The 25,886-nt window shown below is 43.8% G+C and overlaps 1 protein-coding gene across 1 annotated transcript in view; it reads left to right on the forward strand.

The window, feature by feature from the left end:
• Window positions 1-4,026: 4,026 nt before the first annotated feature.
• Window positions 4,027-25,886, forward strand: part of gltpa (glycolipid transfer protein a) — a 36,222-nt gene continuing 14,362 nt past the window's right edge. The window contains exon 1 of the mRNA XM_055655362.1: window positions 4,027-4,294. Coding sequence (XP_055511337.1) covers window positions 4,192-4,294 — 103 coding nt within the window. The 5' untranslated portion in view covers window positions 4,027-4,191. The remainder of the gene's footprint in view (window positions 4,295-25,886) is intronic.

Here is a 25,886-nt window from a genome sequence, read left to right on the forward strand (position 1 = left end):
GGTCATCGTTTCATGAAAATATAGACCTGAGCATAGATTGGTTTGGCAGGGTCCCAATGGAAAGTCGAGTCATTAAATGGGACGCCTTACAAAATTAACCTTTAAACTATAAATTGATTACAATTAATGTCTTCAATGTCATATTTGAAATGTTTAGCAATAAAATTTGATTGATTGAGTTTGATGGTATGAAAATATCTGCTATCATACTAATGATGATTTTATCCCGAGGGCAGGATGAGCCGTATGTGTAAAAGAGAATTTAGCTCTTATTTTATTTTAGAGATACAGCATGGAAACAGACCCTTCGGCCCACCGGGTCCGTGCCATCCAACAAACCCATATATGACTTCTATGTCTTTCACACTAGGGGCAATTTACAGAAGCCAATTAACCTACAAGTCTGCACGTCTTTGGAATGTGGGAGGAAACCAGAGCATTCGGAAAAACCCATGTGGTCTCAAGAGAAAACCCATGTGGTCTCAAGGAGAACATGTAAACTCCGGACAGAAAGCACCCATAGTCAGGATGGAACCCGGGTCTCTGGCACTGTAAGGCAGCAACTCTATCGCTGCCTCACTGTGTCACCCCTTCTAAAATCAATTGTGCTACCTTCATCCATATCTCAATTGAAGGACTCAGTCCAATTTAAAATACATGATTTTTCATTAAGAAAAACTTTTATAAACCCATTTCATTGTAGTAACAATGTTGGTTTGTTTCTTTGTCTCGTGATTTTTGGTCTCACCTTCAATATTAAATTGCCTGTACTTTTAGTGCACTTAGAGTCAAAGTCATAGAGTTTTAAAGCATCTAAACAGTCATAAAGTTTTAAAGTTTGGCATTCTGGGCGTATCACATTTGCCTGCATTTGGCCGATATCTCTCTGAATCCTTCTTATCGATATATGTCTAAATGTCTTTTTAAAGTCATAATTATATCCACTCCAATCGCTTCCTCTGCTAGCTCATTCCAGATATGGTCTACCATCTGATTGAACCTGTGCTCTCTTGTAAATCTCTTCCCTCTGACCTTAAGCCTATGCCCTCTAGTTCTAGTATCCTCTACCCTGGGAAGAAAAGTCTGTAAGCGTTTACTTTATACATGCCCTTCATGATCTTGTACACGTACAAAAGATGATTCATCAGCCTCCTATTCTCCAAAGAAAAAATGTCCCAGTCTATCTGGCCACTCCCTACAACTCATGTCTACAAGTCCATATAACAACCCAGTAAATGTTTCCTGCACTGTTTCCTGCTTAATTACATTTTTTTTTATAGTCAGGTGACCAGAACTGTACACAGTACTCCAAGCGTGGTCTCACCATCAACTTCTACACCTGCATCATGCTGTCCAAACTTTTATACTCAATATCTTTCCCAAGGAAGGCAAGTGTGCTAAACCTCTTCATCGCCATCCTGCCCATCTGACTGACAACTTGCAGGGAATGATGCACCTGTACTCCCAGGATGTAATATTTCAAATATTCGGATTCTCCGGTACAGACCCAGATCCAAGGAAGTTTGAGAGATTGTGGTGGAAAACTTCTGAAATTCCTGTTATTTCCTTTAGCAACCTAAGATGGAAGGAGATAGAAAGCTGAGTAACATGGTGTCAAGACAACTATCTCTCCATCAATGTCAGAAAATGAAGGGGCTGGTTATTGACTTCAGGAAGCCGAGTGGAGAACATACCCCTGTCTGTATCATTGAACTTGAGATGATTGAGAGCTTCAAATACTTAGGTGTAAATATCACCAACAATTTGATCTGGTACAATAACACTGACAATATGGCCAAGAAAGCACATTAACCCATTTACTTCCTTCAAAAACTAAAGAAATTTGGCATGTCTCCAATTACTCTTACCAATTTCTACAGATGCACAGTGGAAAGCATCTCATCGGAATGCATCATAGCTTGGTATGGCATACTCTAACTTTGTAAACTTTTTCTACTTCAACATAACCTGAAATCTCTTGCGCTTCTCCTTTTCTAGGAATGTATCTAGTCTGCACCTAAACTGTCTCATTCTTGAAGGCCTTCCCATTGCATCACCATTGTTTTGAATCCTATTCATTCTCCCTGGGCTAAATCCCTCTATTAAAATTTCTGCACAATACATAAACTTAGTCAGGAGTCATTCTTCGAAGCACCGCCATTCAATATGATCATTGCATCATCCATTCAGTTTTGAACCTCCTTCTATTCATTGATCTTAGCCACAAGGGCTCTAAATCCCTCTATTAAAAGCTTTTTTTTTGTTTCATGAGGGAAGTATAGTCAATACTGTTTAGGCTCATTTTAGGCTCATTGTCTTCTAACCTTGTTTCATCACTTTCAGGCCTCAAATATCAGAGGAATATGGGCCAAATGCAGAAGGCTGGATTAGTGTAGATGGGATATCTTGGTTGGCATGGGAAACTTGGGCTAAAGGGCCTGTTTCCATGTTATATGACTATGACTAACGTAGTCAATATCCACTATTTCCTTCCTCTTATTTGTCTTAGACAGATCTTCAGACTGAGGATGTCTTGCTTTAACACTGATTTTGTAAGTTCTGAGGTAGTTAATGGTGGAAAAATGGGATCAACAGACTGCCAAAGGTGGTCCAGGAGTTGCTTGATATGGTTGGCAGGTGAGTAGCTTGAGAGACAGAGCATCTGGAGACTGGAGATTTACATTGCCATCCTGAATTATTCTTCTCCACGTTGTACATTCCTGGGCCAGGTATTTCCACAAAATGATGGGCTGAATAACTTTCTTCATGTTTGTAACTTTTTTATGATTTCTATGACTTTGGGAATTTAAACTGCAACTACTGCAAGTCTTGACAATATAAAGCTAATGAGATACAGTCTAGTCACTCTTGTACTGTTGGAAATGTATTCGCAAATAAAGCAACTATTATTCACAAGTGTCTTTAACAAAATTTCCAAAATCAATTTGCAGGAACATTTCAAATAAAAATTGATAGTGAACCACAAATGAGATATTTGACCCTGACCAAAAATTTGGCAAAGAGGAAGGATTTTAGGGTCATCTTAATGGAGGAATTATAGGTAGAGTCAGCGAGAATGAGAGGAAATTCCACAGCTCAGATTCTTCGACCAGATGGTGAAGCAAATAGCTTTGGTGAAGGTGCCAGAATTAGTTTATGGCTGAAGCTATATATTAGGAATACAGACCTGGATAAGTTACAGAAAGATGGAGAGGAGAGAAGTGAGACAATGGAGCGGTCTGAAAATAAAGTTTGAGAGGACAGAGAATGTCTTTTAGTGGAGATTGCACACAGTATAAAGTGAGACGTGTTTTCGTTGAACATTGAACAGTTTAGCACAAGAACAGGTCCTTCGGCTCACAATGTCTGTGCCGAACATGATGCCAAGAGCAACTCTTATCTACTTGCACATAATCCAGTCTGAAGAAGGATCCTGACCTGATACTTCACCTATCCATAAAAAATGTACACAAAATGCTCAGTGGGACAGGCTGCATCTCTGGAGAGAAGAAATTGGTGATATTTCGGGTTGAGACCTTTCTTCATATTGGATTATGTGCAAGCAAATAAGAGTTGCTCTTGGCATCATGTTCTTCAGAACATGCTCCCTGACCTGCTGAGTTACTCCAGCACTTTGTGTCTTTTTTCTTTGTAAACCAGCATCTACAGTTGATTGTCTCTTTACAATCCATATCTCTACATTCCCTGCATATCCAATGCACACATAAACCATTATTTATTATAAATTATACCTCTACAAATTCTGTTAATTATCATATATATATTTTTTAAACTTTTTAAATAAAATGTAAAAACTAAATACAGACTAGTAGCTAAAATACTTTTAATTGGTTGACTGGGTGAATGGGCGTGTGGGTGATTGGCTAAGTCTACCGCAGGGTGGGTTTCCATTTGTTGTTTTTTACTGTTGTGGGATTGGCTGGTTGGTGCGGACGAGCTGATTGGTCTGTTCGCCGCGAGCCAAGTGTGCCATTGGCCGGCCGTTCCTGGGCTGTTGCTATGACACGGGTGGGTGTTCCCAGTCGGGCCCGGTCGGCCGCTTGAGGAGGTTGGGCTCTGGAGTTTCTCGCTGCTGGCAAGTTTAAAGCAAACAAGACCAAACCTAACCTGTTGGTGTGGTGCTATCTCGGGGAGAGGAAAGCGCCGAGCTTCAGCTTCAGCTTCGCCACCATGGCGATGTTAGTGGAGCACCAGTTCAAGCAGCTGCCGGCGGACAAGCAGATCGACACCAGAGCTTTCCTTGAAAGTGTCTCCTACCTGCCGCCCTTCTTCGGTGAGTTGGGGAGAGGATGGAGGGAAAAGAGGGGGGGGGTGAGCAGAGAGAGAGTGAGGAGGGAGAGAGGTGGAGAGGGAGGAAAGTGGAGAGGGGGAGAGAGGGAGGAGGGAGGAGGGGAGGGGAGGGAGAAAGTGGAGAGGGGAAAGGTGAAGGGGGAGAGGGAGGGAGTGAAGTGGAGGGGGGAGGGGGAAAGGGGAGGGGGGGGGGGGAAAGTGGGGGGGAGAGGGGGAAAGGTGGAGAGGGGGAGAGGAGAGGGGAGGAGGAAGGGGAAAGTGGAGGGGAGGGGGGGGGGAGTGGAGGAGGGGAGAGGTGGAGGGGAGGGGGGAGAGGGGGAAAGGGGAAGTGGAGGGGGGGAAGAGGGGGAAAGGGTGGGGGGGGGGGAGAGGGGGGAAGTGGGGGGGAGGGGGGGGAAAGTGGAGAGGGGGAGGGGGAGAGTGGAGGAGGTGGGGCAGTTGTGGTTGGTCCTCTGGGCCAAGCCATGGCCCCCCCCTGATAAAGGAGCAGGAACATGCACAGTTGAGTCTCCATCTCTGGGCTGAAGCAGAGATAGAGGGAACTTCTGTAACTAGTTTCTAGAAAAGTGGTATGAGGAGAAAGAGCAGGAGAGAAGATAGACACAAAATGCTGGAGTGACTCAGTGGGACAGGCAGCATCTCTGGAGAGAAGGAATGGGTGACATTTCGGGTCAAGACCCTTATATCAACATCTTGAATAACTTAAGTATCTGAGGAAGGGTCTCGACCCGAAAAAACATTGCCCAATTCCTTCTCCAGAGATGCTGCCTATTCCCGCTGTGTTTCTCCAGCATTTTGTGTCCATCTTCGGCATAAACCCGCACCTGCAGTTCCTTCCTACACAAGAATAACTGATAAATGAGTTAGTGGGGGATTTAGTGCAATGTGGCAGGTTCTAATTTGGAACAGGCACTCAAGCTTCCAGCGTCATTCATGATTTTTTTTACTTTTTAAAGGATGAATCTCAGTTGAGTCTTGTTGAAATATCTTCATGCCAATGCTGAACAGAATATATATATATTTTTAATTTGTTGCTTATTGCAACGCTTTTGCCATTAATTCCCTTTCTTCAAAACTATAATTCAGAGAAGTTATTTAAGATAGACACAAAAGGCTGGAATAACTCAGTGAGTCAAGCAGCATCTCTGGAGAAAAAGTCTGAAGAAGGGTCTCGACCCGAAACGTCACCTATTCCTTCGCTCCATAGATGCTGCCTCACCCACTGAGTTTCTCCAGCATTTTTGTCTACCTTTGACTTTTCCCGCATCTGCAGTTCTTTCTTAAACGTCTAGAGAAAAAGTAATAGGTGACATTTCGGGTCGAGACCCTTCTTCGGACTCTTAAGTTATTTAAGATGTCGATATGTGCAGATTTCTGTCAACATTTCTTCAACTGCAGTCGCTTTCATTGAGCTTTCATGTAGCAATGTTTCATTTTCACTTTCACACGTATTTGACGTCTGTGCCTAAGTACAGTGGTTTGAATTGAACATCTGGAATAAAAGTGAGCTTCCTTTCGAGGCAGTGACTCCTGTTGGAAAATTGCTTATCAAGTGAGATTAAATTGGGACCTGGTTCCAGTGTGGCCAATGATTGAATTGCTTAGCAGTACTGAGTTGCACACCTGAGTGATCACTTGGTTGAGATCCTCAAAAGGGCATCAATTGTCGAAAGTTAAACCAAATGGAAAGGAAACCGTTAAAAGTGTAATTTCCTGCATTTCCATCTCAGGCTTCTAGGTGAGACAGAGGTTCAGGTGCACTTTTCCAAACTTGTCTACTGCATTCGGCGCTCCTGATGTGACCACCTTTACGTTAGTGAGACCGCACATAAACTGGGCAACCATTTAGCTCAAAATTCACACTTGCCAAGGACTGCTGGAGCTTCCTGGTGCCAACCATTTTTACTCTCCTTCCCATTCCCATATCGACCTTCCAGTACTTTGCCTCCAGCATTGCCAGAGTGAGCCGCATGCAAACGGGAAGAACAGCATCTCAAACACCACTTGGTAGCTTGCAACCCAGTGGTACGAACATTGAAGTCTCTAACTGGTCTCCTATAAGATATTCCCCATCTCCTTGTATGCACATATTTCTCCCACCTCCCAAGTCAATCCGCTCCTTTTCCCTCCCATTCCTGTGTCCTACACTTTCCTTTTAACACTCCTCTCCCGTGTCATCTTCAACACAAAACACTCCCTCGGGTTGTACATTTCATTACCCACTTCTTATTTTGCACAATGTTGGTTTGTGTGATCGTCTGATCTGCGTCAACCATTCTCTGCAATTTCTTGCTGTCTTGGATGGAGCTGTTCAAGCCAGGATCAAGAAAGGGTGTCGGGGGTTATGGGGAGAAGGCAGGAGAATGGGGTTGAGAGGGGAAGATAGATAAGCCAAGATCGAATGGCATAGACTTGATGAGCCAAATGGCCTAATTCTACCCCTAGAATCTTTGAACTTTTCACTTCCTCTCTCCTTCTCCCGGTTATGGGGCTACTCTACCCATCTCAATTCACCTCCTCCCCGCACCTATTACTTGCCACGCTTCATCCCGCCACCACCTCACTTTGCTAGCTTTCTCTCCAATCATGCTGAAGACCCCAACCTGAATTGATACAGCTGTCTATTCCTTCCGCAGATGCTGACTGACCTGCTGAGTTTCTCGAGCAATTCTTTTTTTTTTCTTTGCTCAAGATTCCATTATCTGGCATTTTCCTATCTCCAGAGTTATGGGTAGTTTATTTTTGCATAAAGCGTTTATTGTTATTGCAAGTTGAAAGACTAATCACCTGTTGTAACATGGTAGCATATTTTTAAAGAGGGCATAATAAGTTCATGTATAATGTTGATTAAACTACAAGTAGGAAAATATAGGTAAATGGTAGAATCTGGATGGAATGCACAGGGTGCAGCGGTAGCGTAGCTTACTTACAGCGGCAGAGACCCAGGTTCGATCCCAAGTATGGGTGCTGTTTGCATTCTCCCAGTGACCACGTGGGTTTTCTTTGGTTCTCTGGTTTCCTCCCACGATTCCAAGCACGTGCAAGTTTTTTTTAGGTTAATTGGCTTCTGTGAATTGTCCCTGGTGTGTAGGGTGTGAACCTGGGATAACATGGATCTGGTGTACAGGTGGTCGGCACGGACACGATGGGCCGAAGGGCCTGTTTCCAAGCTGCGTCTTTAAATTGAAGTTGATTGGAATGTGGGGAGTTTAGGTTACATGGAAAATAAGTATCGTGGGGGAATAACTATGTGAGATGGCATGGACTCGAGTAGCATGTGAAACTGCGTGGATGTGCAGGGTGTGGTGGGGAGGTTGGCAACAGGGGGAGAGGAGATGGTTGAGAAGTATCCTTTCAGTTTCCATACTCTGTGGATGTTTATTCTCAGGGCAGTGATGTTGCACAGTAGTGACAAGTTGATAATGGATAGAGGGCCTGCTGGTGCCGGCTTCCAATACAGCGCTATGAATATTGATAGCTCTAACTTCAGGTAATCCTGGCATCCCCTTTCTCTCTGTCCCTCCCCCACCCTAGCCGTCATACCAGTTTCACCGTCGTCCTGTTGTGTTCCACTGTCTGTATAACTCATTATCACCTATCCCATGGCCATCAATGGCCCAATGTGGAGTAAACGCTTCCTTGATTATCATTGCTTTCTGCGTATCTTCCATTCAATTGTTTCAAGTACCTGTACCAAACATCTTAGAGCAATCTTTGCCTGTACTGTCCAAATCTCTTTTGTTCCCCTTTCTCCTGACTCTGTCTGAAGAAGGGTCTCGACCTGAAATGTCACCTATTTCCTTTTTCTCCAGAGGTGCTGTCTGACCTGCTGAGCTACTCCAGCTTTTTGTGCTTGGTTTAAATTGGCAGTGGAGACCGATTTATTATGTTTATTTAATGGAACAAATTAACAATGATAACGTCTAGTATTTTCTGTTTTCAGTTGATTTCCAGCTTTTTCAGCACATGCTCTCCAATAAATATTTTGCTTGTAACTCTTGCTTTTTGTGTCTCTACAGTCTGGAACCATTTGTGGTTCAAATGTTTCTATTTAACATTTTTTTCTCTGACTAAGAACTGGCATCCCGACCAATTCAGCCATTGGTGAAACAATAGTTTTGTACAATTAGAAACTTCTAACTGATTTTTTTTCTACCCCGATGTTCCTTGCTAACTCAGCTGTGCTTTATCTGATAAAGGAACAGGCTATTAGATAAAGCAATTGTATGCAGGGAATGGTCAATGCCTGATTGCTATCTATGCTGCTCTGAAATATAACAGACCTTGTGTCACTGGCTCTGCAAAAAGGAATCAACTAGGCTTCAGGTTTTACCTAAGCCTGCTGCATCTTTTGTGCAAATAAAATCATTCATTGTGAGGACTATTCATGCCAGTTAACGAGTAGATGTTCAATGTTAAGGTGTGCTGGTTAAAATGGCCACTTGTAGACGTTAATTGTTTTAAAGTTCTCAGAGCAAACTTAAGGGCCTGTCCCACTTGGACGACCTAATGCACGAGTTTAGAAGACCCTAGACGAGTTGAAAGAAATGCCACGGTCGTGTTGACTCGCCAAAGTAAAAGACCTCCTACGTAGGGCTATGTCTATGACCTCCTACGACCCCCCTCGACCTTAGTCTTCCACATCTAAGACCATCTATGATTAGCTACGAGTGGAAAGTGATCACATGATAAAATGAAGTTGTGTTTGCTTTTTTTTTCCCCGGGCCAGTTACCGACCTACAACTACCTACGACTACCTCTACGCCTTACCTATGAGTAAAAAATATCAATTTTTTCCATGCCGACCTTTTTTTTTTTACTCGTGGACATTTTTAATCAGGCTGGACAAAAAGCCGCGACCTACTTGAGGCCACGAGTACGCGAAGACCACTCACGGGCAAGAGGAAGAGTTACAAAGACCTCCTACGACCTCGTGGCGACCATGCTGCGAGTGTGAGTCAAGGGCAAACTCGGCAGAGCTCGCCAGTTAGGTCGTGAAAGTGGGACAGGCTAATCGGCCCACCAAGTCTACTCCATCTATCTTTCCCTCTCAATACTATTTTCCTGCCTTCTCCCCATAACCCCTGACACCCACACTAATCCAGAATCTATCAATCTCCAAATTTAAAAAAAATCCACAGACTTGGACTTCGCATCCTTCTGTGACAATGAATTCCACAGATTCACGCCCCTAATTTAGCTGCCACACTGATAATACACCTCTAAAGTGATTTTGGGAGAAAACTTTGTAAGAGGAGATGCCAAAGTTTTCTCTTTGTAATTTGTATATATCTTCATGTAAAGAATATAAGATGGGTGGCAGAGAGCAACTTGATCTGTATCTCAGCTGATACAGATTATAGTAAACTACTCAAGCTTGGCTTTCTTGGCTTTCTTCCCCACGTGAGTTATTTGATTTGAATTACTACCGGATATTCCTCAAGCCCATCTATTATCCCCTAATTAATTATTCAACGTGAGTTGCAAACCTGCGACTGTGGGGGGTTCACGTCTACATTATTGCATATTCAACTCCCTGTTACTTTACTTTAGTTTAATTTAGAAAATTACAGGCCCTTTGGCCCACTGTGTCCACATCAATCGGTGATCCCCGTTGCACTGGCACTATCCTACACACACGCACTAGGGACACTTTACAATTCTCACCAAAGTCGGTTAACCTGCAAACCTGTACGTCTTTGGAGTGTGGGAGGGAACTGGAGCACTAGGAGAAAATAAACACAGTCACAGGGAGAACGTACTAACTCCGTACAGACAGCACCTGTCGTCAAGATGGAACCCGGGTCTCTGGCACTGTAAGGCAGCAACTCTACCGCTGCTCCGTCCCATCTCACACCTCCTTATTGCGACGTTTGTATCAGTCGGGTTAAAGACTAGTGGGATTCTGAGAAGCGGGTGACTGTTTCAAGAATCATTCAGCTCAATTTTCGACTGTTTTTAAAGCAGAATTATTGGTGATATTGTGTGAATTTTTCCACTTGGGCTGCACAGATCAGAAAGCCTGCTCACTGTATCGGTGCTGAAAACATGATGTTAGGGTTGCCAATCTTAATATAGCGTTATTCCCACTGGGAAGTTATGTAGTTTAGATGAGTTCATAACAGCAGGGTTCTAAACAGCCAGTTGGAGAAGGTGCCAGGGGGTGGCAGCCTGGCGGGAATGATGGAACTGTGGGAGAATTCCGCTATTTTGGGAGTTTTCCTGGGTTTTTCCAAGGTTCTTAATTTTGAGGAGGATGAGAGATTGGGGGTTGGGAATAGAAGTGCTGATACTGATGTGTGCAGATCACTGGAGTTACTGGAACTGAAACTGAAATAAGAGGCAAAGCTGTAAATATTCATCGTGTTCTGCAATGTCTGTGGAGAGAGAAAAGTGCACGTTCCGCTTGGGTTGTATGACTGGAATTCTCCAATGTCAATTAATCTCTTTCCTCGAGAGCATGTAGTACGGTTTGGTGTAAGGCTTTTTCCTTTGTTCTCTGCACATCTCCGCCACCTTCAACATAACTATGTTTTTTATTACTTTTTTCTCAATTTTACTGCGAAATCATTGACCTGAAACATCATCTGTTTCTCTCCCCTGAGATGCTACCTGACCCATTGACGATATCAGCCAGTTTCTGAATTTTATTTTGGCTTTGAGCTTTCCTAGGGCTTGATTTTGATTAGACTGATAAACAATCAATCTTTTGGAGTGGAGGTATCAAAATTGAAATTTTGACCTACAAACCTGCATGTCTTTGTGATGTGGGGGGTACTGGAACGCCCAGAGGAATCCCACGAGGCAAGACAGAGAATATGCAAACTCCACACAGACAGCAACCAAGGTCAGGATTGAACCCAGTTCTCTAGCGCTGTGTGGCACCAGCTCTAGTAGCTGTGCCATCATGCTGCCCAATTGTATAATTTCCCCCTCTGCCCCATCTGAATAAATGCCAGTATTGCCAGCAATGTCCGTATCTTGTAACTTAAAAAGACTGATTTGACAAAAACAATAAAGATATTGGGTTAATTGCAGACATGTATTTGTAGCTTTCACTTTGGTGGCATTCTCAGCCTGCGTAGACAAATAGGGGCCATCAGACCTGTTCTAAGGCATGGGATCTTTGCAAGCAATCCAGAAAGCATTTTTCTTCCTTGCTGCCCTAATATTTTTCTCTTCCCTTGCCCACCAACACCAACTCTACAAACCATCATTTCTGGAATGAGTGCATGTTTTATGATAACAAGCATTTCCACAGGTCACCATTTGGAACCTAATTTGTACTATGTGTGTGCCAAGGTTGGAATGATGCAAGATGGTGCTAGACACTAAAAAACTGGAGTAACTCAGCGGGACAGACAGCATCTCTGGAGAGAAGGAATGCTTGACATTTCGGGTCGACACCCTTCCTCAGACTGGTTAGGGATAATGGAGCAATCTACTTCTGTTCTCATCCAGCATCTGTGAGTCCACACACTTTCGACCAGTTGGATAAGGTAGATGCTACTCTGACTTGTAATTAATTGTTGCTTTGGTATGAACCAGCATGTGCAGTGCTTTGCTTTACTTAATTTTGTTTTATGCTCGCTCTTTAGTACTGAATGGAATGTGTGCGTATCTGAGAGTGAGAGAGAGAATTATTGTTCCTATATCCAGCAGAGAATACTGAACGAGAGCCGGTCCTGCCTCTGCATGGAATGATTTTGATACTGATAGCACTGTAAAATCTGGGCCAATTGTGGAATTCTGTACTGGAGAAGTCAGTTTGCATTATGGAATTCACACGTTTGTAATGACCATAATTTAGATGTTGGCAAAGCTGTAACTAATTTCCTAGATTCTAATATTAAATATAATTTGGTAATTCTAATTGGTCTATGAAGCACTAGGTTTGGCGGCACTGAGATGAGAGTTCTGCTTTTAACTGGGTCAATGTGCAGCATGTAAACTGCTCTGTTTGATTGCACTGCACAAACTATTTGAAGAAAGCTGGACCAGAATTGAATGAGGCTTTGATGTGTGGCTGACAATGACTGGGCTGCTAATACCTGTTTAGGTTTCACCCCTTTCCTTAGGCCATAGGGCAGCAACTTGTTGGAACAAGGCTGCATAAATATCAGAGTTTAGTTTAGATATATAGCGTGGAAACAGGCCCTTCGGCCCACTGACTCCATGCTGACCAACGATCACCTGTGCACTCGTTCTGTGTTATCCCAGCCTTGCATCCTTCATACTGGGGGCAATTTGCAGAAGCCTACAAACCTGCATGCCTTTGGAATGAGAGAGGAAACCAGAGCACACAGGGGAAAACCTGTGTGGTCACAGGGAGAACGTGCAAACTCCATTCAGAAAGCACCCGCCGTCTCTGCCGCTGCGAGGCAGCAACTCTACTGCTGCGCCACCGTGCTATCCTCTTAGAATTTAATCTCCAATTTTGGCTGCTTAGTTCTTTTACTGAATGCTGCTCCTCCTCCCAATAGAAATCTGTCGCATGAAATGTGAATATCACGCAGTGTAGTGCAAGTATCTTTGCCACCTTGCCGGCATAGAAATTGTTCCCTTTGGCTACTGCTCCCTATATTATCTTTCCCCTGCTACAGACCAATTATGGTAGGCGTGAATTCGCCAGAATAAAACGTTGAGTCTGTTTGGAGGAGTTGCTGTTTAATTTTTCATAGCACGTTCCCTGGTAGAATTTTTTTTTTTAATATTGCGTGTGGTATAAAATTTTCCACCTCAGTCATTCAATTATTCCACCTCCTGTATTTGTGAGAAGCTCCAGAGAATATTCAGGTGGACCTTTCCATCTCGCTCAACAGCTGGGATTAGGTGCTATTGACTTTCCAGTAACACAAGACCTCGCTTCACACAATGCACTATTGTTGTTTATCTGTCAGCGGCAGCGCTATACTTTAAAAGGGAGAATAACCCCTTTGTTGGTTTAAATAAGGGCTACATTATTAACTACACTGGTTTGTATGCGTTTTGTTTTAAACTCCATTCTTCAGGAATTTATCTTGCGTGAGCGAGCATGCTTGGTCAGGACGCAGAGGGAGTGGAATTTTCCATAGATTTTGTTGGCAAAACATTAAAATTACACTGACCACTTTGAATTTTAGTGTTTAGTTGTTCAAAGGGTGAAATAGGGACTGTTTTGGTGGCTTCCATAACTATTACACTTTGGGCAATACCGACAATTAAAAATTGAAGTCTTATTTATTAACCAATCTGCATTGAAATGGTGCGGCTATGACTGGTGATGGTCAAATTGTCGAAAGCATTTTGTTGAAGCTCAAATGAAAACAAAAGGGGGGATTCTATTGGACACAATAGGACACAATTAACTCATCTGGTTGGGTAACATCTCTGGAGAACATGGAGCGATTATAGTTCGGGTCGAGACTGTATTCTTCTGTCTGAAGAAAGCTCTGGATCCGAAACGTCACCTATATATGTTGGCCACGGGTAACAAGGCCAAGGCCCGTTGAATTACTCCAGCATTTTGGTGTCCACAAAAGGACAGGCCAGGCCGCACATCTGGGCAGAAGGAATGTGTCCTTTTTATTTATTAACCAGCAGCTGCAGTTCTTTGTTTCTTCAAACTCTCAATTGGGCTGTCTTGCATCTAGGCATCTTTATTGTGCTAACGAGATCATTTTGGAAGTGGAGCCACTGATACGGATGCCACGGACTCCAATTTTGGCGCACTTGCAAACTAACGCACCGACATACAAAATTCTTAAGGGGTTGGACAGGCTAGATGCAGGAAGATTATTCCCGACGTTGGGGAAGTCCAGAACAAGGGATCACAGTTTAAGGATAAGGGGGAAGTCTTTTAGGACCGAGATGAGAAAATCATTTTTTACACAGAGTGGTGAATCTGTGGAATTCTCTGCCACAGAAGGTAGTTGAGGCCACAGTTCATTGGCTATATTTAAGAGGGAGTTAGATGTGGCCCTTGTGGCTAAAGGGATTAGGGGGTATGGAGAGAAGGCAGGCACAGGATACCGAGTTGAATGATCAGCCATGATCATATTGAATGGCGGTGCAGGCTCGAAGGGCCGAATGGCCTAATCCTGCACCAATTTTCTATGTCTCTATGTTTGACATCGTATGCTAAAGAAACTGAATGCTGGACTCTGTTCGGCAGCATTTCTGGAGAACATGGGTAGGTGACGTTTCAGGTTAGGACCATGTGTCAATATATGTGATTGGTGTTGGGTATAGATTGTACAGCTTGAGTGTTTCCACAGGGGACCTCGGTGATCACTCGTGGGCATCAAACGGCAAGATAAGGTGACAAAAGCTGGAAGTTCCAGACGGGGTTGGCCTGATCAGTATAGAGTCCATGATCCTGAGAGTGGACATTGTGGACTTCTGCCGTTTTCGATGCCAGTCCCCCTGCAGAGTTCTTGCACAGAGCCACCTAAACCAGGGACATTCAAGACAGTACACCAGGATTACTTCAAATACAGTGGCAATAGTTTAGTTTCGAGATGCAGCACAGAAGCGGGTCCTTTGGTCCACTTTGACCAGCAATCCCCGTATGCTAGCACTATCCTACACACAAGGGACAAATTTTACTGAAGCCAAATTTCCAACAAACCTGTACGTCTTTTGGAGTGTGGGAGCAAACCAGAGTACCTGGGGGAAATCCGTGCGGTCACGGGGAGTACATGCAATCTTCGTACAGATGGCGCCCATAGTCGGGATCGAACCCGAGTCTCTAGCGCTGTAATGCCCCTGACCCACTTAGGAAACCTGAACGGAAATCTCTGGAGACTTTGCGCTCCACCCAAGGCTTCCGTGCGGTTGCTGGAGGTTGCAGGTGGTTGCTGGAGGTTGCAGGTAGGGAGACTGACAAAAACCTCTGGGAACCGCACGGAAACCTTCCTGGTTCCTTCCGGAGGTTCCTGGAGGTTTTTGTCAGTCTCCCTACCTGCTTCCACTACCTGCAACCTCCGGGAACTGCACGGAAACCTTGGGTGGGGCGCAACGTCTCCAGAGGTTTCCGTTCAGGTTTCCTAAGTGGGACGGGCATAAGGCAGCATTCTATGCCACGATGCTTCTCCAAGACTTGGAGCTTTTAGCTCGGGGCAGAACAGGCTGGTGTGCTTGTGACCAAATGTGTCAACTTTGATGGAAAACCACCGGGACTGTCATGAGGTGGAGAATGCAGGGAGGCCTCAGCGCCTGTCTCTGCCTAGGTGTTTTTCCCCATGTCCCCGCTTATCACCAAGTGTTTGGCTCCAGGGCTGATGTCTGACTCGCCCTCAAAGTTTGCACAATTGACAAAATTGAGCTTGATGGACAACTGATGATGAGTTAAAAGAAAAACTATGGTCCACTCATTTCATCACATCTTGATTCCTCGTCTGCAAAGTGATCACCTGATCTGCGTTTGATTTCCCCAATGTACAGACTTTAATTACAAAAGTTAAAAACAAAATTATTACATTTTTTGCTAATGTTTGGCAGACTTGTTATTCTTGAAGGAAGCAGAGGAAAAGCAATGTACAGCATTCTATGTACATTGGAGAAATCAAACGCAGTTTAGGTGGTCACTTTGCAAAATAAAGCATTAAACATAGGAACAGGATTAGACCAGTTAGTCCATTACTTCTGCCCTCCCAATCAATCATAGCTGATCTATTTTTCCTTCTCAACCCCATTCTCCTGCCTTCTCTCCTTTGAAGCCCATACTAATTACCTATCGATCTCTGCTTTAAAAAGACCCATTGACTTGGCCTCCCCAGCCGTCTGCGGCAATAAATACCACAGATTAAACACACTGTGGCTAAATGAATTCCTCCTCTTCTTCATTCGAAAGGTATGTCCTTTTATCCTGAGGCTGTGCCCTGTGGTCCTAGACTCTCTGAGAGTGACCATGAGCAGGCAGTGAAGAAAGCTAATGACATGTTGGCCTTCATAACGAGAGGGTTTGAGTACAGGAATAAAGAGGTCCTTCTGCATTTGTACAGGGCCCTGGTGAGTCCACATCTGGAGTATTGTGTGCAGTTTTGGTCTCCTAATTTGAGGAATTTCAATCATAGTATACAGCATTTAAACGGGCTCCACGGCCCAACTTGCCCATGCCGACCAGGTTGCCCCATCTACATTAGGCCCACCTGCCAATGTTAGGCTCGCATCTCTCTAATCTTTTCCTGTCTATGTACCTTTCCAAATGTCGTGTGAATGTTGTTACAACCTGTCTCAACTACCTCCCCTGGCAACTTGTATCACACACCTACACTCTCTGTGAAAACCCACCACCATCTATGTGAATAATGACTCGCCCATCACTTTTGTCCCTCGTACTGCACTTCAGCAAGTTTGCTTTTGAAAGGGCGTGTTTGAGAACAAAGGGAAAAAAATGGCTTCCATTAACTCCGGTTATGGTAACATGCACAGTAGTGTGACTCGTCCATTTTGCACTGACGAAACATTTTATTTTTCTGTTTAACTATTCATGTATTCCAGTTCTTGTGGTGATCTTTATTGCGCATGGCAATTTGCCTAAATCTACATCTGTGATTGTTACCTATTTCCTTACAAAGCCACTCTTACAAAGTCACTCCGACCAAACCAAGACTCTGGTCTCCTCCCACAGACTTGCAGAATATTTCCCGCATTAGCTGCTTTTCTTTTTAGATCTGCATTTCTGTTGTGGAAAATTAACACCATTGGCCCATGTACTGCAATGTTGCCAAGTTTTTCAATTTGTCTTGCCCCTCCTACTGAAGCATTGCATGCTGACCAGATGTAATTTCAACTTTGGGTAGCAGTAGGAGTTCCTCAAAGGTCTTGGAGACTGGGGAGAGGCAATTGGTATGAAGAGGAAGGGTTGGGGAAGAATAGGTTTTATTTCATGGGGGAGAGAGCGAATTTGGGTGTATACTGCGAGCATAGAGATGGTGATGTGCTGGTTTGAATGTTGGAATAGTAACCATACACAATGAATTGAATTCTGGGCGTGCACATCTCTGAAGATCTTTCCTGGTCCGAGAACACTGATGCAATTATTAAGAAAGCACATCAGCGCCTCTACTTCCTGAGAAGATTACGGAGAGTCGGTTTGTTAAGGAGGACTCTCTCTAACTTCAACAGGTGCACAGTAGAGAGCATGCTGACCGGTTGTATCGTGGTTTGGTTCGGCAACTTAAGCGCCCTGGAGCGGAAAAGACTACAAAAAGTAGTAAACACTGCCCAGTCCATCATCGGTTCTGACCTCCCTTCCATCGAGGGGATCTATCGCAGTCGCTGCCTCAAAAATGCTAACAGTATCATCAAAGACCCACACCATCCTGGCCACACACTTATCTCCCTGCTACCTTCAGGTAGAAGGTACAGGAGCCTGAAGACTGCAACAACCAGGTTCAAGAATAGCTACTTCCCCACAGCCATCAGGCTATTAAACTTGGCTCGGACAAAACTCTGAACATTAATAACCCATTATCTGTTATTTGCACTTCATCAGTTTATTTATTCATGTGTGTATATATTTATATAATGGTATATGGACACGCTGATCTGTTCTGCAGTCAATGCCTACTATGTTCTGTTGTGCTGAAGCAAAGCAAGAATCTCATTGTCCTATCAGGGGCACATGACAATAAACTCTCTTGAATCTTGAATGTTTATGTCTATATGACAAGTCACAGTGAATTTTTTTTTGCTTGCTGCCTGAACCACTGAGTTACCTCAGCACGGTCTTTTTTGATTCAGTACTAACATATGGGAATCCTGGACCTGTTCTTTCTCCACTTCCTCTTTTGTGGGGAAATGTTGCTCAGTCCCCAACTCAGCAGTCACTGAGGTTGAGTAACTTGGCATTGATGGGACTAAATATATTAAGGTTCACATGCAATGTTATTTCACCATGTTTAACTTCCAGTATCTTAAGAGAAAGAACAAGAACTATTGTTAAAAGCACAGTGTGGTGATAAGCAATTTGGGTAAAATACACTATGTACAGTATAGAGTGAAGCTTTAGTGGTGATGCTTATCAAAGCATCAAACATCCCATGTGCAGTGTTTGCACAAAGCTTTTAGCTCTATTTGTGTATATTTTAAAAACCTAATGTCCATGACTTTCTGGTTCAGGAACAGCTTCTTCCCAGCAACCATCAAGCTATTGAACACAACAAACACCATTTAAACTTCAAATTACAGGCGTGCATTAGGGACCACAGACTTTTTATTTTGCAGTACAGGGTAGTTGTTTTTTAAAATTTATTGAAGTTTGTTTTATTGTGCTTTCTGTCGAGTATTATGTTTACAGACCTGTTATGCTGCTGTAAGTAAGAATTTTATTGATGGATACAAAGTGTTGGAACAACTCGGCGAGTCAGGCAGCATCTCTGGAGAAGAAGGATGGGTGACCTTTTGGGGTCGGGGGCACTGAAAGGGGGGGGGGGGGGGGGGGGGGGGAGAGGAGACGGTCAGGGTGGGGGGAAGGTGAAGAGCTGTAGGCGAGGAAAGATCAGGACTAGCCACAAATGACCTGGGACAGGGTGTTGCCTGGTCGGTCCATTGTTGGCTAGGGAAGGGTGCGATCTCAGGAGAAACAATGTGGAGAACTGTGGAAAACTCAGCAGGACAGGTAGCATCTCTAGATAGATGGAATGCGTGACATTTTGGGTGGAGACCCTTCAGACTGCAGATGTGTGGGACTGGTAAAATTATTTGGGAGGGGGAAGGGGGGGGCAGGAGGGAGAGAGGGGAGTACGAGATGGATTTACTTAATTAGAGAATTCAGTGTTCATAAAGCTGGGTTGTAAGCTATCCAAGTGAAATATGAAGTGCTGTTTGTCTACTAATATGTTCATTGTTGAAATGCTGCAAAGAATCAGCAGGTTGGGCTACTGGAGTAACCCAGTCGGTCAAGCAGGATCTCTGGAGAAAAGGAATAGGTGACATTTCGAATCGAAACCCTTCTGAAAATTGGAGGGGGGGGGGGGGGGGGGGGGGTGAGAGAACAGGAGGCGAGACAAGGGCCAGAACAAATCGGGGGGGGGGGGGGGGGGGGGGGGGGGGGGGGGGGGGGGGGGGGGGGGGTGGAATCCATAATTGCCATTTGTTCGCCTGCGGTCAAGGAAGAAACTAAGGGCCTTGAGGCCTTGGTATGGGATGGAGGTGAATAGTGACTGAATGTCCATAAAGATGAGGGCACGTGGTCCTGCATACCAAAAGTTATTAAAGAGTCAAAGTATCTGAGGTGTTTTGTCTGGGGTCATGGAGAAAATGGCGAGCCTTAAGGCTTTCCTGATGGGGGTTGGAGGTTGCCTTTTGTCTGGCTATATTGCTGCTTTCAGGACTCAATCAATTGAGCTTTCCAACTTCAGGTAACGTGCTTTCTTTGTGTGTACTTCCACTGGAAGTCATACAAAAGATGTATTGGCTCAATTTTCGGGGTGGGAGATTGCAACCTTCACATGGTCCGCCCTGTTTCAAAGAATGCAATCAACCTGGCGTGAAAAATCAAGTGGGGCAGGCCCATTAATTTATAGTTTCTTTGTGTCTCCCCACAATAGTTTTCCTTTTTTCTTAAGCCTTTATTGTATTGTTGTTCCTTCGTTTAAAAAAATGCTGCCAAGTGCAAAAATGTGCCCTTGGATATATGTTGCTGACAGGAACGGTGCATGATCTGGACAGTGAATTTTTGCAATCTTTGCAAGCGCACTATTTACAAAAGGAATGCTTTTCTGGAAAAGATTTTCTGAAATTCAATTGTTTATTTGCAACGGCTGGCTTAAATGCTGTGCACTATTGGCATTCTGTGCATGGAGGCCAGCATGCTGTTCATTATTAAAAAAATAGCATCACAAATTGCAATCACATTTATGGATGATGCATAACTAAAGGGGAGTGGAAAGGCAATTGTGAGGACGATGCAATCAGTTTGGGGGTATTGAGAGGTTGAATGAATGAATAACATGTAGTAAATGGGGTTTAATTTGGGGGGGGGGAGATATTGTCTGCGCTGAAACCTTCATTTCAATATTTGCTTTTACTGTTTTTCCTTGCAAAGGGATTTGGGATCGTAAACGAAATGCAGGAAGTGCAGTAAGTTTAGTTTAGTGATATAGTGTGGAAACAGGCCCTTCGGCCCACCTGGTCCGCGCTGACCAGCGATCCCCGCACATTAACACCATCCTACATCCACCAGGGACAATTCTTACATTTACCAAGCCAATTTACCTACAAACCTGTACGTCTTTAGAGTGTGGGAGGAAACCTAATATCTTGGAAAAGCCCACGCAGGTCACAGGGAGAACGTACAAACTCCGTACAGACAGCACCCGTAATCGGACCCAGGTCTCTGGCGCGGAGATAGTTGCCGAAACAGGCCCTTTGGCCCACTGAGTCCATGATGGTCAGCGATCACACCATACACTAGCTCTATCCTACACACTAGGGACATATTTTACAACTCGCTGAAGCCAATTAGCCTACAAACCCTACGTCTTTGGAGTGTGAGGGTTAACCAGAGCACCCAGAGTAAACCCACGCGGTCACTGGGAGAGCATGGACACCTCGTTTAGACAGCATCCGTAGTCTGGATTGAACTCGGGTCTCTGGTGTTGTAAGGCAGCAACTCCACCGTTGTGCCACTGTGTCGCCACTGTGTCATAGGTACTGTCGAAGACAGAGGTGAAGTAGCTCAGTGGGTCACCTGGAGGGAGTGGGTGGGTGAGCAAAGCAAATGCTTCTCTTGTGCGAGTCAAGGACCATGCCCTAAATTAAAAAAAAAACTTACAAGGCACCAACTTAAGGTAGCGATAAGGAAGGGCTTTACCTACGCCAAGGCTTTGGAACTTTGGCCCTTGAAAGCCGTCACGGTTGAATCTTGCACACGCACTAAGCTGAGAATTTTAGCCAGTAAAGAAAGCAAGACTGGCAGTCTAGTTGACTCTATTGTGAATTTATTTAATGGCGGAGCATTCTCAAAGGGCCACATTCTATCCCTGGTCCTATTGTAAATGAACTGTGCAGGGAACACATAGAGTTGGCTATTTATGGATGTACTGACAATGCGCTTTGCTAGCTTCTAGATCAGGTTTGATACCAAGATGCTGGCTCGAACGGCCGAATGGCCTACTCCTGCACCTATTGTCTAAGATTGAAAATTGGGCTACATGGATGGAAGTCTAACACACTTTATAATCTGAGAGGGAATAGAAACATAGAAACATAGAAATTAGGTGCAGGAGTAGGCCATTCGGCCCTTCGAGCCTGCACCGCCATTCAATATGATCATAGCTGATCATCCAACTCAGTATCCCGTACCTGCCTTCTCTCCATACCCCCTGATCCCCTTAGCCACAAGGGCCACATCTAACTCCCAACTCCCAAAGAATAGATCACTAATCTGCAGAGAGTACAAATGCAAAGTGAGCTAATGGCCAAGGAAGTGAGCTACAAGTGTTCTTGGCATTATAGAGTTTGTGATGGGAATAGAAGCCATTACCTTCAACTGTACTGATGTTTATCTGGAGTAATTTGCAGTCCACGCAAGAAAACATATTGGAGAAATGTAACATGCCGGGTAGGAGAAAGATGAAGGTAAATGTCAGTGTTGGTGCCAACGTTGCTGCATGTTTGTGGGTAATCTCAAGTGCATTTGATGGAGAGCCCAAGACTCTATCTTCGGGTATTGGAGCTAACCAGTCGGGGCAAGAAGAATCGTCGGTGGGGGATTCTTGAAATGATTTTATGTGCAATTAAAAAAAATGCATTGTCCTTGCTTGACCTTTGTCTTGTTGATGTGGAAGAGGGTTTTGAAGTGTGATCACTTTTGACAAGGTTACAAGATGGTTGAGGGTAAGAGAGTCTAGAGGGTTTGATTGTCATGTGTCCCAGATAGAACAATGAAATTCAGCATGCGCACACCCACGACCACAGCCACACCACACCACACACACTAAGTAGCGAGAAGAGGGGGTAGGGGATTGGCTTGGTCTGGATTGCAACACAGGTGACTGAATTGGTGGTCTTGGTGATGTTGAAATGGAACAATGTAGAAATGTCAAGAGCACAAAAGTTATTATTGATGCTGACCAGCTAACATCAGTAAGTTAAAACATCATCCCAAGGTCTGTGATTTCTCAAAGTGAACTTCAACTTCTATGCCTGAGAGACACCACCTTGTCCTTTGTTTGGGCACATTGCACTTTCCATGGGCCATATCAAGCTCTTCAACTTTGGACAACTCATTTCATATTTCCATCACTGCACACATTTATTTTCAGGAAATTCGTTTTATCCGTCTACATTGGGGCTGGACATTTCTGCTGCAAGCCATCCATTGATGAGTAAAGCAACCAAGTGCTGGAGTAACTCGGTGGCTCAGGCAGCATCTGTGTCGGGGCTCTTCAGTCTGGTAACCCAACCCAAAACATCGTCGATCCATTCCCTCCATAGATGCTGCCCGACCCACTGAGTTACTCCAGCACTTTGTTTTACTCAAGAATCCAGCATCGATAGTTTTTGTCTTCATCAAGAATCAGAATGGCGTTTATTGTCATTTGAACACAAGTTCAAACAAAATTACGTTTCTGCAGTCATAACAACACAAACACCCATCACAGTGAATTCCCAAACACTCCCTCACTGTGATGGAAGGCAAAAGTCTTATCTCTTCCCTGTTCTCTTTTCTTATTCTCCCGCAGTCAAGCAGTCAAACTGCTGCCTCTAGCTGATCGAAGCTCTTGATGTTAGATGCTGGTGCCCCCCGGCGGGCGATGGCAAGCCCTGCGGCCGTTTAAGCCGCGCCGGGCGATGTAAGGCCCCACTCCGGGTCGATTTAAACCCCTCGATTCGGGCAGGCGAAGTTTTGCCGTTGCATTGCGGGAGCTCCGAAAAGCGGTCTCCCACCAGGGACCCGCGAGCTCCCGATGTTACCGTCCACAGGACCTGCAACCAGAGCCTCTGAAGCTCCGAAGTCGGGTCGCAGCCGTGCTCCACCACAGCGCTCCGCACTCCGAAGTCGGCCAGCTCCGCGATGGTGAGTCCGCAGGCTCAGGCGACTGGAGCCCCAGGTCGATTCCGGTTGGAGACCGCCGATGTTGGGCCCAACGACAGACGGACTGCAGAGGCCGCTGCCGCGAGGCGCCACCATCAATTCCTGATTATTAGCTCTGTTTTTCCTCCTCCGTTAAGCCAGTCCGATCTGGCTGGGCATATCCCACAGGTAGTATTTGCAACATGTTGTTATATTGGCTGTGTTATCATTTTTAGTTACTACAGAGATTCCCTTTGTTCCCCCTTCCCCCAGCCCCCCCCCCCCCCCCCCAAAAAAAATCTTGTTCTGTAAGTTAAAACCAATTTGCTTTTCTGTCATTTCTGACAACCTTCAAACTGAAACAGTAATGGTTTCTCTTAACACTGATGCTGCCTGACCTGAGTGTTTCCTGCCATTATTTGAGCTTCTATAACTTTGTTAATGTAGCAGTTTTTCCATGCAGCGCTCTGCACACTTTGTTAATGGCCCCTCACAAATGTTCCAAGTTCATCACAATTTTTGTACTATCTCCAGAAAATAAATTATTCAGTTCTGGTAATTCTACCATAGCATCATGGGTTAGGGATGTAATTAATTTCCATTATTGATGATTTCTATTTGTGTGTTGGAGTTTTTATTACTTTTTTTGCATATTTAATTTTCATTGCTTATGCAATTGGTAATTAATCATTTTATCTTTCAATTTTTTTTAATCTAAAAATTATTTTAATTGTATCTTCTTTGAAAATAGTTTTAGTTTCAAACACTTGAGTTCATAACTTGATCATTGCTTGGTGCTAGTTTTACTGCTGTCTATTGATCAGTATTAATGCCAAATCCTTGTTTGAATTGTTTGAGAAGGAACTGCAGATGAAGGAAAGTTTTCCTTCGCTACTTAGATGCTGCTGCACCCGCTGAGTTTCTCCAGCACTTTTGTTGTCCTTGTTTGAATGACTGATTAGGGAAATTAGCATCAAGAGAAGATAGTGGGGGAAAATTAACATTTCTCTTGTAATCTAGTGACCACCAACCTTGAATGATTAAACTAGCTGCAACAAAACCAACTTTGCAATTGTTGTGGAAATGAACAACATTTTGGATCCAATCTCCCAACGCTTTTGGTTTTAATCAATGATCCTGTTCACAACAAAATCTTTGACGTGGCACTGAAATCCTGTTACTAAAGTTGGAGTAGATTAATCAAATGAAAGATTTGCTTGTAATTTTTAAGGTAATATCACCCATTTGAAATAGCAGCAGTGAAAATATGGCTAGGATTTGTGCCGCACTTGACTTATCAATACTCATTCAATATGAATAGACATTCTTAGGTCATCAGTAGAATATTATCTGTTTGCATTCATTAATAGATTGAGGAGTCACTCCAATTCAATTCAATTCAACTTTAATGTCATCGCACAAATACAAGTATCAGTACAACGAAATGCAGTTTTGCGTCAGTCCGTAGTAGTTGTACATAAAGAAAAAAACAAAAAAAAAATAGAAAGAGGGAAGATACACTCAGTTCTACATTCCTTTATTGTTACATGTATTGGAAATTAGTGGGAACACTTTGGTTATTAGTACTTTCAGAGCATTTAACACTTTTTAAAAACACTGGATTTCCTGTAATCTCTTGTGAAGTGTATCTATTGTGTTTATTCTTAGAATCTACATACAGTGCCCTTGATAATGTTTGGGACAAAGACCCATCGTTTATTTATTTGCCTCTGTACGCCACAATTTGAGATTTGTAATAGAAAAAAAATCACATGTGGTTAAAGTGCACATTGTCAGATGTTAATAAAGGCCATTTTTATCCATTTTGGTTTCACCATGTAGATTACAGCAGTGTTTATACATAGTCCCCCCCATTTCAGGGCACCATAATGTTTGGGACACGGCAATGTCATATAAATGAAAGTAGTCATGTTTAGTATTTTGTTGCATATTCTTTGCATGCAATGACTGCTTGAAGTGTGTGATTCATGGACATCACCAGTTGCTGGGTGTCTTCTCTGGTGATGCTCTGCCAGGCCTGTATTGCAGCCAATACATCTTTAGCTTATGTTTGTTTTGGGGGCTAGTCCCCTTCAGTTTTCTCTTCAGCATATAAAAGACGTGCTCAATTGGGTTCAGATCAGGTGATTGGCTTGGCCACTCAATAATTGACCATTTTTTAGCTTTGAAAATCTCCTTTGTTGCTTTAGCAGTATGTTTGGGATCATTGTCTTGCTATAGAATGAACCAATGAGTTTTGAAGCATTTGTTTGAACTTGAGCAGATAGGCTTTGTCTTTCCACTTCAGAATGCATTATACTACTACCATCAGCAGTTGTATCATCAATGAAGATAAGTGAGCCAGTACCTTCAGCAGGCATACATGCCCAGGCCATAACACCCCCACCACTGCGTTTCACAGATGAGGTGGTATGCTTTGGATCTTGGACGGTTCCTTCTCTCCTCCATATTTTGCTCTTACCATCTCTCTGATATAAGTCAATCTTCATCTCATCTGTCCACAAGACCTTTTTCCAGAACTGTGGTTGCTCTTTTAAAGTACTTCTTG

The sequence above is a fragment of the Leucoraja erinacea genome, chromosome 25 (assembly GCF_028641065.1).
Source record: "Leucoraja erinacea ecotype New England chromosome 25, Leri_hhj_1, whole genome shotgun sequence".
Classification (NCBI taxonomy): Eukaryota; Metazoa; Chordata; class Chondrichthyes; order Rajiformes; family Rajidae; genus Leucoraja; species Leucoraja erinaceus.